At 36.4% G+C, this 14,468-nt stretch overlaps 1 protein-coding gene across 1 annotated transcript in view; it reads left to right on the forward strand.

Moving 5' to 3' along the window:
- Positions 1–7,513, forward strand: part of LOC107582006 (BRCA1-A complex subunit RAP80-like) — a 9,658-nt gene extending 2,145 nt beyond the window's left edge. Inside the window, exons 4-14 of the mRNA XM_016267696.1 lie at positions 153–596; positions 1,279–1,345; positions 2,330–2,418; positions 2,844–3,230; positions 4,158–4,403; positions 5,577–5,638; positions 6,048–6,163; positions 6,253–6,308; positions 6,466–6,667; positions 6,846–6,882; positions 7,008–7,513. Coding sequence (XP_016123182.1) covers positions 153–596; positions 1,279–1,345; positions 2,330–2,418; positions 2,844–3,230; positions 4,158–4,403; positions 5,577–5,638; positions 6,048–6,163; positions 6,253–6,308; positions 6,466–6,667; positions 6,846–6,882; positions 7,008–7,191 — 1,890 coding nt within the window. The 3' untranslated portion in view covers positions 7,192–7,513. The remainder of the gene's footprint in view (positions 1–152; positions 597–1,278; positions 1,346–2,329; positions 2,419–2,843; positions 3,231–4,157; positions 4,404–5,576; positions 5,639–6,047; positions 6,164–6,252; positions 6,309–6,465; positions 6,668–6,845; positions 6,883–7,007) is intronic.
- The last annotated feature ends 6,955 nt before the right edge of the window (positions 7,514–14,468 follow it).

The following is a 14,468-nucleotide window of genomic DNA, read 5'->3' on the forward strand; positions in this document are numbered from 1 at the left end:
TTTTTTTACGATTTTGGTTCAACAAACTCTTCCATTTAAAAAACAAAACAAAAACATTTGGACATGGACATTTTTTGGTCAGGCTTTACAGGATTAATTACAAAAGTATTAACCTTCCCCTTTGTTTCCCTTATGCTCATGCATCTTCCTAGGACAAGACTTCAGATAAACAGACAGACATAAGCAACACTCCTGAGCTCTTCAGATCTGTCTCAGATTCCCAGTCCCAGACATCCCCTCTCTTCACCAGGCATGGCTGCTTCATTCGTCACCCTGTAGTACGTGTAGAGAAACTGAGTCAGGACCTCATCCCGGCAAGCACAGACTCAGATTTTCACACACAGGCCAGTGCTGCTGCTACATCCCCCAAGCAGGAAGACTTCAAACGAAAAATGTATTTGCTAGAGGACAAAGACTGCTGTAAAAATACTAATGCAAGTGAAGACGATACTCAAATATCTGATGAAGATACTCATTTACCAACACAAGTAAGCCAAGATTTGAGCACAGGTCCAGATACGTGCCTTTCACCTTCTAGAAGATCAAGCCCCAAATTCGTGCCTAAAAACAGCATTGAAGATGTCACAGTAGCAAGTGTAAGTAGGACATCTTAGAATTAAAGTTTTAGCAGTTACACCTCTGTTCAAAAGTTTTGGGGGGTTTTTTTGGACAAAAAAATAAATTAAAAAATGTATTCATCAAGGATCAAAAAAGTAAAAACATTTATAATGTTGCAAAACATTTTTATTTAAAATAAATGCTGTTATTTTTAACTATCTTGAACATTTATATTGTAAAAAATATTTCAGAATATTACTGTTTTACTGCATTTTTGATCAAATGAATACAGCCTTGGCGAGCACAAGACTTCCTTTCAAAAGCATTCAAAAAATCTTATACCTTAACATTTGAATGGTAGTGTGTATTCCTCAGAGAACTGTATTAGAAGTCACTTGTATTTGTAGAAGACTAGCTTTACCTTGTTAAGTTTTGGATTAATCCTTTCTAATGTTCTAATCATTTTCAAAAATGAGTTTTACTTAAAATGGCACAATCCTGCTACTTGAGACCTACCCAGGAAGGTAAAAATCTGAAGAAATAGTATGGTATCTTTAAATGTTTGGCATACTATGTTGCTGATTCTCTCACATACTGTATAGGATGCATAGTATGTGAATTGGGATTTGGCCTGTATCTCCAGAGATGAGATTGAGCACCCCTGACGGACGTTTTCTACTCTATTTGTGTTCTTACTCTGTTGTGTGATCATTTTAACAGAAAACCCCTAATCTAAAGCAAGTGGAGGATCAGACCACTCGGGGTAAGAATGTAAAATATGACACTGGTATGCCATTTCTTGCACTAGTCTCCTCTTCATGTTTTTACAATGGACAAATACAAATTAACGTGCATACTTCATTTCCAAGTGGTATGAGGATGCACAGGTTCTTTAAAGCCATATAGTTGTATGAAACTAAATACTTTAGCGTTTAGTAAAGAATCAAGGCAATTTGAGTGTGATTTCTGACAACAGAAAAGCAGTTACTTAATGCTTGAAGTTGCGTGTGTGGTTGACCCACTGTTGCTGCAAGACTGAGCAGTGTATTGCAGTATTTGGTACCACACAGAGCGAGTTTGGTTCCTGCCGACAGGGCCTGTCAAGTTATTGGGTACTCTGTGCAATGGTTCCATACAAATTTAAATTCATTATTATTATTATTTTTTTTAGAAATACATAATTTTGTTTAGCAAGGATGCATTAAATTGATCAAAAGTGACCGTAAAAATAGATTACAAAAGATTTGTGCTTCAAATAAATGCTGTTCTGTCAAACTTTCTGTTCATCAAAATCCTACAAAAAATGTCTAAAGCCCATTCACACCAAGGACGATAACTATAAAGATAACGATAAAGATATAGTTCTAAAAATCGTTCTCAATATTAAAGAATAGCAGAGTCCACACCACAGCTATAACGATAAAGGCACAGAGAAACAATATCGTTGGAATCACTTTCAGAATAATTTTTTTGAGCTGATGGACGATACAAACATTGACACCCAATCAGATTCCATCCTGCTATAACGAGCTTGAGAATTTGAAGCATCAGACGAGCGTGCGCTTAGAATAAACACGATATCGTTCACTGGTGTGGACGCTAATGTCATTATCTTTATAGTTACTGTTCTTGATGTGAATGGGGTTTAAGACTTCTTTCAAAAACAAAAAACACACACAACCTTTTGTACTGTAGTGTATGATAGTTATATGTGATTTTGTGCAGAACGCTTGAATTAGCCCTAATCATTTCATTGTGTTTTAAACTGCAGAAACTGCTCCAAACACTCAGTCTTGGAATGAATTTACTAGTCACATGGTCTTGCATTTAACAGATGATGAAGATGATGCCAGTGAAGAGGTAGGTACTGTAATTTTATAGTTAGTAGTTTGTATATTAAAATAACTGCATGTTTAATGGCCGGTCAGTTGAACAGAGGGGTATTAGACATATTCCAAATATTTGGTCATATTCCTATTATGAAAGCCCTTTATTGCCATAACCAGATTAAGATAATACAACATCTGGCATATGCCTCTATTCAGAATTTTGTGTTAGGATGGCAACCATAAAATGAACATTCATTCATATCTGTGCATGTCCAGACAAAAAATAATAATTTTTTGTGATGTTAGATACATTACAAACAGATAGAAAAAGTATGTGCATGTCATAGTTGATTGGAAATATGCTTGTTATTATGTGTATACAGGAATATTCCAATTGCTATAGAACATGTGTTAACCAGAATATGGTTCTTAATTGGAAAATGTTGTCAATTCCAGGTTCTTTCCCCCAGCCCAGTGTTGTGCAAGGAAAAGATTTTTAAGCCAATCAAGACAAAGCTTTCCCCAACCCAGTCCTGCATCTCTCCAGCTACCATCACACTCTATTCTTCTACACAAGACACACAGATGTCCCGGTCTGTCCTGGAAGAGGACTCGAAAGCATCCAAGGGTGTGGAATTCAAATCCTCCGACTGGAAATCTCCACATTCTTCAGTGGAAAAAGGAGAATGCACTATCTCTTACTACTGGGGAGTGCCTTTCTGCCCCATGGGGCAAAACCCGGACGAGTACACACGTGTGATCATGTGTCAAATGGAGGTGTACGAGAAGAGCCTGAAGGAGGCCCAGCGAGAGCTGCTGCACAAAGCACATTGGGGACAGCCAGTGGGTGACATAAGATGCATTCATTCAGTCAAAACATAATTTACAACAGTTACAGTGGGGCAAATAAGTATTTGATACACTGCTGATTTTTCAAGTTTTCCCACTTACAAAGAATGGAGAGATCTGTAATTTTCATCGTAGGTACACCTCAACTGTGAGAGACCGAATCAAAAAAAAAAATCCAGAAAATTACATTGTATTTTATTGCATGGAATAAGTATTTGATCACCTACCAGCTCTCACAGACCTGTTAGTTTGTCTTTAAGAAGCCCTCCTATCCTCCACTCATTACCTGTATTAATTGCACCTGTTTGAACTTGTTACCTGTATAAAAGACACCGGTCCACACACTCAATCAATCAGACTCCAACCTCTCCACTATGGGCAAGACCAAAGAGCTGTCTAAGGACACCAGGGACAAAATTGTAGACCTGCACAAGGCTGGGATGGGCTACAGGAAAATAGGCAAACAGCTTGGTGAGAAGGCAACAATTGTTGGCGCAATTATTAGAAAATGGAAGAAATTCAAGATGACTGTCAATCTCCCTCGGACTGGGGCTCCATGCAAGATCTCGCCTCGTGGAGTATCAATGATCCTGAGAAAGGTGAGGGATCAGCCTAGAACTACACGGGAGGACCTGGTCAATGACCTGAAGAGAGCTGGGACCACAGTCTCAACGGTTACCATTAGTAACACACTACACCATCATGGATTAAAATCCTGCAGTAAAAAATCGGCAGTGTATCAAATACTTATTTGCCCCACTGTATATTCAGGGGCGTAGGAACTCAAACTTACCAGCTTTCCTCATGAAGATGAATTATGTGACACAATTGTTTTATGGCTTCCAAGACCACTGTAACAATATCTTTTTAATACAATATTTTAATGTAGATTGCCCAATGATCGATTTTTTATTTATTTAGGTGTTTCCTGGCTCTGTGAGGCCGTTTGGTGCAAGGAGATGGAAGCGCCACAGAGCTCCTCAGCTGTCAGAGGATGAGGAGGAGGAGAATGAAGAAGAGGCAGAGAAAGAAAATAACAGAACAGAAGTAGAAGAAGAGAAGGACGAAGCCAAGGAGTCTGTGGTGGGGTCACAGGAGGATGCTGAGTGCGGACAGAGTGAAACATACGTAGTTTTGTCATCTCCAGAGACAAACGATGAGCAAGTGGTTAGTATATTGTTATTGATATCACTCTAACCTCTGTCATTGGGTTTGCTGTTTAGATCTAGGAATGTCACCGTTTGAAATGATTATGCAGTCAGATTTTCAGCATGTCTGCTTGGATCCATGGTTCCAGGTAGCTTTTGTGATTTAAAAAAAATATATATATATATTTTTTTTAAGAAAGATATTTTATTGATGTTATATGCTGTATCCTCTGTAGAAGGATGGAATTATTAGGGGAAAAAAGACACTATAGGCAAAAACAAGGTTTTTATTCACCAATCAATTTTCAAGTTCTAGGCCAATATTTGTTTTATGAAACTTTGTACAAAGATGATTCTCAGCTTATGTTATGAAAGATATTACAGAATGATTTGATATACTATTTTACTTTATACAGTATGTTTAAACATAGAAAAGGATATTCCTTTTCTATGCATTGTATCTATACATAGAAAAAAACGTGTTAATGAGAGTAACAACTTGGCAACATTTTTATAAGAATCTCATATTTCATAGGAATATATTTCTTTATTTGGAGAGAGAGATACAATTTATTTCCTAATTCACTTGTTGTGTCCCCAAAATGTCTAAAAAAAAAAACATGCTCTATGTCCTGGTGTCCTCTACAAAGGACATGTATGAAATCGATATCCTGTTTTGTAATAAAAAGTCATATTCTGTTTTGAATCCCTAAAGTTCTCCCTAGACATTAATTTATTAGGAAAAAATAGGGGAAAAGTCTATAGCTGGGTCCCAGGAGGATATAGGGTTTTGTACTTGTATTTTGGTGTAATACCATCCTCAACCACAAGATGACGCACAGGATGATCGGAAGAAATGGACAGCACCTGAGTTAAATATTTGAGTGTCACAGCAAAGGGTCTGAATATTTAGGACCATGTGATATTTCAGTTTTTCTTTTTTAATAAATCTGCAAAAATGTCAACAATTCTGTGTTTTTCTGTCAATATGGGGTGCTGTGTGTACATTAATGAGGAAAAAAAATTAACTTAAATGATTTTAGCAAATGGCTGCAATATAACAAAGAGTGAAAAATTTAAAGGGGTCTGAATACTTTCCGGTACGGTTTCCTGTATATACTGGAACAAAGACTAAATGTTGTTAAGAATGTTGCTGCACCTGTTACTGATAGCTTGTTTGCTTTCTCAACAGGAAAAAAACCCTTTCCTCAGCCGTGAGGAGCCTGTTACTGCCGCTTTAAATAAATCTTTCAGGTAACCTTTTAGGTGTCTCTTAGATGTGGTTGGATTTAAAAAGAGGAATTTTTTTCCACACAAAAAAACAATTGAAAATTGCTCTGGTGTTTATATTTCCATCAAAGTAGCTTTTTGTAACTTATGTTACACATTCCATCCATGTGTGTATATACATATGTATAGATATACATGCAATTTAATCAAAGAATCCTGCAAAAAATTGTTTGTACATTTGGTTGAATAGGTTGTACATTGTGTAGTGTTTGAGTTATTTTTGAAAATAAAGATAATGGCAGTAAATATCTGGCAGAATATTTCAGCTCTTGTTTTCCATACAGTGAAAGTGGACTGGGATTTACTTTAGAAAGAAAGGACACATAGCACCACAACAGCATTATAAAGCTATCCTAACACATCTCATTGACAGGAAAAGTGCTCCATGGGATACTTCAGATGAAACTCAAATACAATGTTCAGCTGAGCCGGAGGAAGAAGTGGCCCAGAATCACAAGCATTGTGAAGAGGATGAGATCATTTGTCCAGGTATGTGACTCAAGTTTCCAGCCCTTCAGAAGATGATGAAACCGTTTCCACTGGTATAAATTTAATTTAGCTGCATGTTCTTCATACAGAGACTCAGATGACTCAAAACAACACACCAGAACTAATGGTGACCAGTCCTGCACAGGTACAGTAGCACCATACAACTCTGTTCCAATCCAAATGCAGCATCCTAAAAGGAACCTCATGCAACAGACCATATAGACTTTCATTTACAACCAGACAGGATCTGAATGAATTTCAATAAGACCTTATAATTTTAAGTGAGCATCCCTCATTCACAGCCCCAGTCTCATGCTGGCAGTGAGGTGATGGAGGGAGGAGGTGCTCCTGCTGTAGAGGAGGAGATGGAGCAAGAGGCAGCTCCTCTTCACTGTCAGGAGCTGGAATGCCCCATGTGCTCCAAACTCTTCCCCTTCAGCAAGATCCAGATACATGCGGCTTACTGTGATGGTGAAGCAGACCACCAGGAAGAGCAATCACAAGGTTAGCTCTCTAATAGCACTTTTTAAACTTTTCAGTAAGCAAATAGATGTAAGAAAGAAGACCAGTCGAATTCAGCATGCAAATATTATGATGCCAACATGGCTGTTAATTGTGGATTAGGTCAAGAAATGTGTGAAGTGAATTATTTTGTTATTGTAGTTGTTGCCCGAAGGAAAAGGACCAAAAGAAATTGATGAAACTCAGCAATCTGGCAAGTAGGTCCCACAAACATTAAAACACTGAAAATTATTAAACATGTTGAACAAATTAAAATAGCAGTGTCATAAAAAAAACGTGACATTTTAATTGTACAGTAATTATTACATGAATGGTTCCCCAGTGGCCTTGCTGATCCTGCGGTGATGGGGACTTCTGAAAGTGTAGACTGCTCAGCGATGACTTCCTGTACCAGTAACGCCTTCACTCCTGGATCAGAGAACACTGACTGCCTTATTGACTCTCCTAAGAACATCCAAAGACTCTCAAGAAAGAGAAAATTTAAAAAAGTGTCAACATGCTTTTAGTAACGCTCGTGTCTGTGCTTTTCAGTGCCTCTCCATTTGTATGGCTTTTTATAAAATGAAAAATTTACAAATGTATCTATTTAATTCTTTGTTGTCTTATAAAATTGTATTAAATAATATTGGCACCTCATAAAAAGTCTGATTTGATATTTGTCTATATATCGCCCATCCGCCTGACCGCCCATCCATATAGGTGTATAATATGGGGGGTTTTTTCTCTAAGGTGTGGTCAGATTTACTGTTGCTTTGCTAATTTTAATCATATTTTAATCTGAAATTTCAGAAGTTCTCCATGCAGATGAACTACAGGGTGAGTAGTAATATTTAAACCACATGGAATAAAGTAATCCAATATTAATATGCTGATCTAGTTTGTTTTATTAGCCTAATATAACTTATCATATCAGTAAGTTTAAGGTTCATAGGTTTTGGATAAGCATTCAGATTTGTATGCAGTAATTTGTGTGGTAATAGCGCCACCTTGTGGAAGTTGCATATTGCAGCTCTAAATTATAATTTACATTAAATGATATTTACTTCACACAAAAGCTGTTAAGATTTTAGGACTCTTCCGCTCCAGGGGTTGGAAGAAGAGAGGCCATCCAATGGCCAGCTTGATTATTTATATCTCTGATAGTAATATTGTTGCATATTATTAACAATTTAAATAACTTTTCCATTTGAATATATTTTAAAACGTAATTTATTCCTGTAATGGAAGTTCATTACTCCAGTCTTCAGAGTTACATGATCCTTCAGAAATCATTCTAAGCAGATGTGGTGCTCAAGAAACATTTCCTATGATTATCAGTGTTGAAGACAGTTGACTGCTTGATGTTTTTGTGGAAACTGATGGTGTTTTTAAACATTTTAGAATTTATTTTAAAATAATAAATATAGCCTATATATATTGCCTATAATAAATATAGCCTATATGTATATAAACAGCAATGATTTTATATATGGTGTTATTTATATATAAAGGTGCATCTCAATAAATTAGAATGTCGTGGAAAAGTTCATTTATTTCAGTAATTCAACTCAAATTGTGAAACTCGTTTATTAAATAAATTCAATGCACTCAGACTGAAGTAGTTTAAGTCTTTGGTTCTTTTAATTGTGATGATTTTGGCTCACATTTAACAAAAACCCACCAATTCACTATCTCAACAAATTAGAATACTTCATAACACCAATAAAAAAAAACATTTTTAGTGAATTGTTGGCCTTCTGGAAAGTATGTTCATTTACTGTACATGTACTCAATACTTGGTAGGGACTCCTTTTGCTTTAATTACTGCCTCAATTCGGCGTGGCATGGAGGTGATCAGTTTGTGGCACTGCTGAGGTGGTATGGAAGTCCAGGTTTCTTTGACAGGGGCCTTCAGCTCATCTGCATTTTTTGGTCTCTTGTTTCTCAATTTCCTCTTGACAATACCCCATAGATTCTCTATGGGGTTCAGGTCTGGTGAGTTTGCTGGCCAGTCAAGCACACCAACACCATGGTGATTTAACCAAAGTTGGGTGCTTTTGGCAGTGGGGGCAGGTGCCAAATCCTGCTGGAAAATGAAATCAGCATCTTCAAAAAGCTGGTCAGCAGAAGGAAGCATGAAGTACTCCAAAATTTCTTGGTAAACGGGTGCAGTGACGTTGGTTTTCAAAAAACACAATGGACCAACACCAGCGGACGACATTGCACCCCAAATCATCACAGACTGTGGAAACTTAACACTGGACTTCAAGCAACTTGGGCTATGAGCTTCTCCACCCTCCTCCAGACTCTAGGACCTTGGTTTCCAAATGAAATACAAAACTTGCTCTCATCTGAAAAGAGGAATTTGGACCACTGGGCAACAGTCCAGTTCTTCTTCTCCTTCTCCTTCTGTTCAACCAAGTCTCTGCCTTTCTCACATAGAACAACCTCCTTGAGGGCAACCAGTCTGGTTTCAGAAGTGGACATTCAACCGAGACTGCCTTGCTCTCATTTGTTGAAGCCCTAAGTATGGCAAGAGCGGATTCCAAATCTTCTATACTTATCTTGCTGGATCTGTCTGCTGCTTTTGACACCGTTAACCACCCGATCCTCCTGTCAACCCTATTGGCAAAGGGCATCTCAGGAACCACACTCCAGTGGTTTGAGTCTTACCTATCAGATAGGTCCTTCAAAGTATCTTGGAGAGGTGAGGTGTCCAAGTCACAACATCTAACTACTGGGGTGCCTCAGGGCTCAGTTCTTGGACCACTTCTCTTCTCTGTCTACATGGCATCATTAGGTTCTGTCATTCAGAAACATGGCTTTTCATACCACTGCTATGCTGATGACACTCAACTCTACCTCTCATTCCATCCTGATGATCCAACGATAGCTGCTCGCATCTCAGCTCGTCTAACAGACATTTCTTGTTGGATGAAGGACTATCACCTTCAACTCAACCTTGCCAAGACAGAACTGCTTGTGGTTCCAGCAAACCCATTGTTTCATCACAATTTCACCATCCAGTTAGGCACATCAACCATAACTCCTTCAAAAACAGGCAGAAACCTTGGAGTTATGATTGATGATCAGCTTACTTTCTCAGACCACATTGCTAAAACTGTCCAGTCCTGCAGGTTTGCTTTATTCAACATCTAGAAGATCAGGCCCTTTCTTTCGGAACATGCTTCACAACTCCTTGTTCAAGCTCTTGTTCTGTCCAGGCTGGACTATTGCAATGCTCTCTTGGCAGGTCTTCCAGCCACTTCTATCAAACCTTTACGATGAATCCAGAACGTGGCAGCAAGATACATTTTTAAGGAGCCAAAAAGAATGCACGTCACACCCCTGTTGATCAATTTGCACTGGCTACCAATAGCTGCTCCCATAAAATTCAAGGCATTCCCGGTGAAATGACCTGCCTAACTCCTTAGTCCTTAGCCATCTTCAAGAATCGGCTAAAAACACATCTTTTCCATCTTTAAAAAACACATCTCTTCCATCTTTATTTGATCCTCTATAACTCTAGCACTCTCTATTCTAATTCTATTCTTAAAAAAAAAACTTGTCCCTTTTAGACTTGCACTCTATTCATTTGCTGCTTGTTTTCTTTAAAAAATAAAACCTACTAGCTTTCTAATCTTTTTGTATTCTATCTGTTTTCTTTTCATTTATTATACAATTAACAAAAGCAAAAAAGACCTCTAACACTAATTTGCTCTATTCTTTCTTTATTTTATTTTTATTTATTATATTATTTTAAAAACGTATATATTATACACATAGCACATGACAGTTACATAAATAGCATATGATGTTAAATATATACAGTGACTCTCTATATATGTCACTTGACTCCTTAAAACAGATTACAAGAACATGATGATGACTGAATTGGTCTGTGTCTTGCTGCTTTGCACATGTGCAAATGTGCTCGAAGAAAAGAAAGAATATGGAGGGAAACATGAAGAATGCATGTCACAGAGTGAGGGGGTGGGGGTGACGGCTCTCTGCAGGACAGTTCTCATTCAAACTGCTGTGACCCAGTTATATAGGGATTCATGAGAATGTCCTAAAGTATGGACAAAACATACTTTTTGCGGACCCAATATCTGTAATTGACAATAAAATGTGGCAAATTTAAAACCATTTATTTTATGCTTTAAAAATTTAATTAAAAAAAGATTGCATATTTTAAAGATACATTTTATTGTATTATACTATATTTTAGTATCACTTTACAATAACACTCAATTTATTAACATTAGTTGCTGTATTAGTTATCACAAACTAACAAAGAACATTTATGTTCTTAAGCATTTATTAACCATTTATTAAGCATTTATTCAGTCAAGGTAAAATGTTTATTGTTAATGTTCATTCATAAAACATGAATGCACTTTGTTAAACTGTTAAATGCACACACAGTTTTAAAAATTGATTAGCATTCGCCAAGATTAATAAACACTAAAAATTGTTGTTAATTTTTAGGTTATTATAACAAATGCATTAACTTACAATTTACAATTAATGATAACAAATTGGCCTTTACTGTAAAGTCTTACAGTTCCTTTATTTAGTTTTTTTTTTTTTTTTAAATAAGGTTTTATGTTACTAAAATATTTTAATGTTTTTTTTTTTTACTTTTTAAAGTAAAGGTTAAATAAACAGACTTAGAGAGCTAGTAAGTGTAATTATTAAAGTAATAGCTCTTATGATGTTTGCTGGTATTATTGCAAAGCCTTAAAACAAGTTCTCATATTACTGGACACTGAAATATGCTAAAATAGTATAGCTAGAGGATCTGTATGTGAATGATTATGCATGCAGAAATTCTTGGAAATGCTACACCCTAATTTCATCTTAGAAAACACAGAACATGCAACCCTATCTTGTGAGACACAAAAGTAAGGAGTATCCGGAAGTGGGGAAACCAAAACTTGGTACATAAGTTTTGAAAGAGGCCTGCATGTCTTGATTTAATTTTCATTGACCGTAGCTCTTGTTATCACTTGTGTGTATGTGTTAATTTGTCATCAGGGTAAAGTCTGCGTAATTCACAGCTCTACATTTGTGAGTGTAATATTGTGAAGCATATTTTATTCTGAAAAATGCTGAAACAAAGGCTTTTGTGTTGTTAAATTTGGAATGGATTTCAGTTTTAGCTTAAAGGATTTCAAATCCAGAGTGAAACAGGTCCAGTTTTTGTTTCATTGACAAACGAGATTATCGGCCAAGCACTCGTCTGCTCTATTTGGCAGAAACCCAGAATCCCTGTGGCCTACAGCCTCTAGGGCTCCTGCCTCTGACTTGTGGGAACTGATACAAATAAGCATGCTCATGATTTGTTAATACTGAGCAGTATTTCTTGCAAGACTGCAAACTAAAACATGAAGTGTCATATTTCATATTTCATTGCCAAGAGAGTGCTGAAAGGAAAACTGCTGCAATACGTATGTTGATATTTAAGCTATCTGATTTCAGGATGCCACAAACTTCCTGAGAAGCTTGGTTTTGCACTGGGTCAAGGTCAGTTTTAAAAGAAATTAAAGTAGCTTTAACTCAAACGTACCATGTTGTTTTGTCCGGTAAGCATTCCAGCCATTTCAGCCACTTCCTGTGGAATGTTTCCTCTCTCTGGCACTGATGCCTATAGGCTTTTGTTTATTTTTGGTATGGTATCATTTTCTCTACTTAAATTAGTTTAAATACTTTACCAGCCCACCCAATGCTGTTTACATATATATTGCAATATTAGTGTGTGTGTGTGTGTGTGTGTCTGTCTGTAAATCTTATAAACATATATCTTATAAATATAATTTATAGCATGTTATAAATCTAAATATAATATGTAAGCATGTTATGAAATACAACCCAGCTGTGTGAGACACATGCCAGAATACATAAGCAAAACGAAACGTCATACTTAAATCTTTAATATTAAATGGCTGCACAGACAGTGAAGACATTTATTCAAACAGGTGGTTTCTAATCAAAAGTTCCTCTGTCTTCAAGATTTCCAGGTTAATCTGAGGTAAAGAAGGTCAGTTTTAAAAGAAATTAAAGTAGCTTTAACTCAAACGTACCATGTTGTTTTGTCCGGTAAGCATTCCAGCCATTTCAGCCACTTCCTGTGGAATGTTTCCTCTCTCTGGCACTGATGCCTATAGGCTTTTGTTTATTTTTGGTATGGTATCATTTTAAATTAGTAAATTAGTTTAAATACTTTACCAGCCCACCCAATGCTGTTTACATATATATTGCAATATTAGTGTGTGTGTGTGTGTGTGTGTGTGTGTGTGTGTGTGTGTCTGTCTGTCTGTAAATCTTATAAACATATATCTTATAAATATAATTTATAGCATGTTATAAATCTAAATATAATATGTAAGCATGTTATGAAATACAACCCAGCTGTGTGAGACACATGCCAGAATACATAAGCAAAACGAAATGTCATACTTAAATCTTTAATATTAAATGGCTGCACAGACAGTGAAGACATTTATTCAAACAGGTGGTTTCTAATCAAAAGTTCCTCTGTCTTCAAGATTTCCAGGTTAATCTGAGGTAAAGTAGAGTTATTTCAAATGGCCATAAGAAACAACGGAGTTCATTTCTGTCTAAGCCTATTAGAATTGCTTGCATCTACTGTACTGTATATCTTGAGGCTTCCAGTAAAGTTTGATGGTTCAGGGATTTTAATATAGTACTTGGCTGTACCACAAAAAAGGAGGCAAATTTCCTGGTTTGGGATCTAGGAGGACCTAAATTACCTGATTCATGCCTGAACTGGACCACAATAAATGTGCGTCGGAGAATTTGAATTTATTTATTTATTCTGCCATCCTGTACCCATTTCCTTCTAACATGCATTTTCCACATTTGCCTGTTAACATTATTTTGGGGTCCTGTCTAAAAAGAATACTAAATAACACATGTATGTAGGGCCAAATATGGATCATAGGACACGCCATAGGTCAGACAAACACAATAATGCCGTTGGTTGAGCCAGTTTAGCAAATAGAAACTAATTGATGCTGCAATTGCTTGGTTATATAAATGTTACATAAGTGTGTTTACAAAATGTTAGAATACTTTAGCAACAGTTATTATATCACTTACCATATCTCTGTTACCATTGTGAAAAAGAAGTACACTTTAGCATTCTCATTACTTGTTATGCATGTTATTTACAATTAAATGAAAATGTTTTTTTGTTTTTTATAGATTAATTTGTTGAACTTAAGAGTGCTTTTCTGACCCACTTAAGTAGGACCTAAGTACATTTTTATTGTCTTCGAAATATGTGTTAAAGTGTGTATTGACGCTTTTCAATTTTTGACAATTATGGTCAACTAAAATACAATACAACTGAATATGCAAGCATGCGTACATTTCTCTTAGAAATTGTTAGTACCCGTTTCAGATAGCCTAGCCTAAGCAAAATACGTGATTGATCCATTAACAAATCAATTTTGCTGCAGTATTAAGAGAATGTTGAACGTCTAAGCACTTCTCAACTGTCATATACTAAGGGATAAATCGACTTGACAAGAATGCAGAGTTTAGCACTCACAGAAAATGAGCAACAGCTTCCCCTTGAGGTCTTTTAAATGCAGTGTGAGGACGAGTGCTCTAGCTTCCTGTGTTCTTAAAAGGCATTTTACTTTTAAGATGAATTCCCAGTCTCCTCAAAAGTAAATGACTTTGGATTTTTTAAATAATTGTTTAAGCACAGAGATAATTTCATGACGTTAATGTAGTTTGACCATTAGTGCTGATATGCAGAGCCATGTGTGAA

Source organism: Sinocyclocheilus grahami, unplaced genomic scaffold, assembly GCF_001515645.1.
Source record: "Sinocyclocheilus grahami isolate Dianchi unplaced genomic scaffold, SAMN03320097.WGS_v1.1 scaffold39.1, whole genome shotgun sequence".
Lineage (NCBI taxonomy): Eukaryota > Metazoa > Chordata > Actinopteri > Cypriniformes > Cyprinidae > Sinocyclocheilus > Sinocyclocheilus grahami.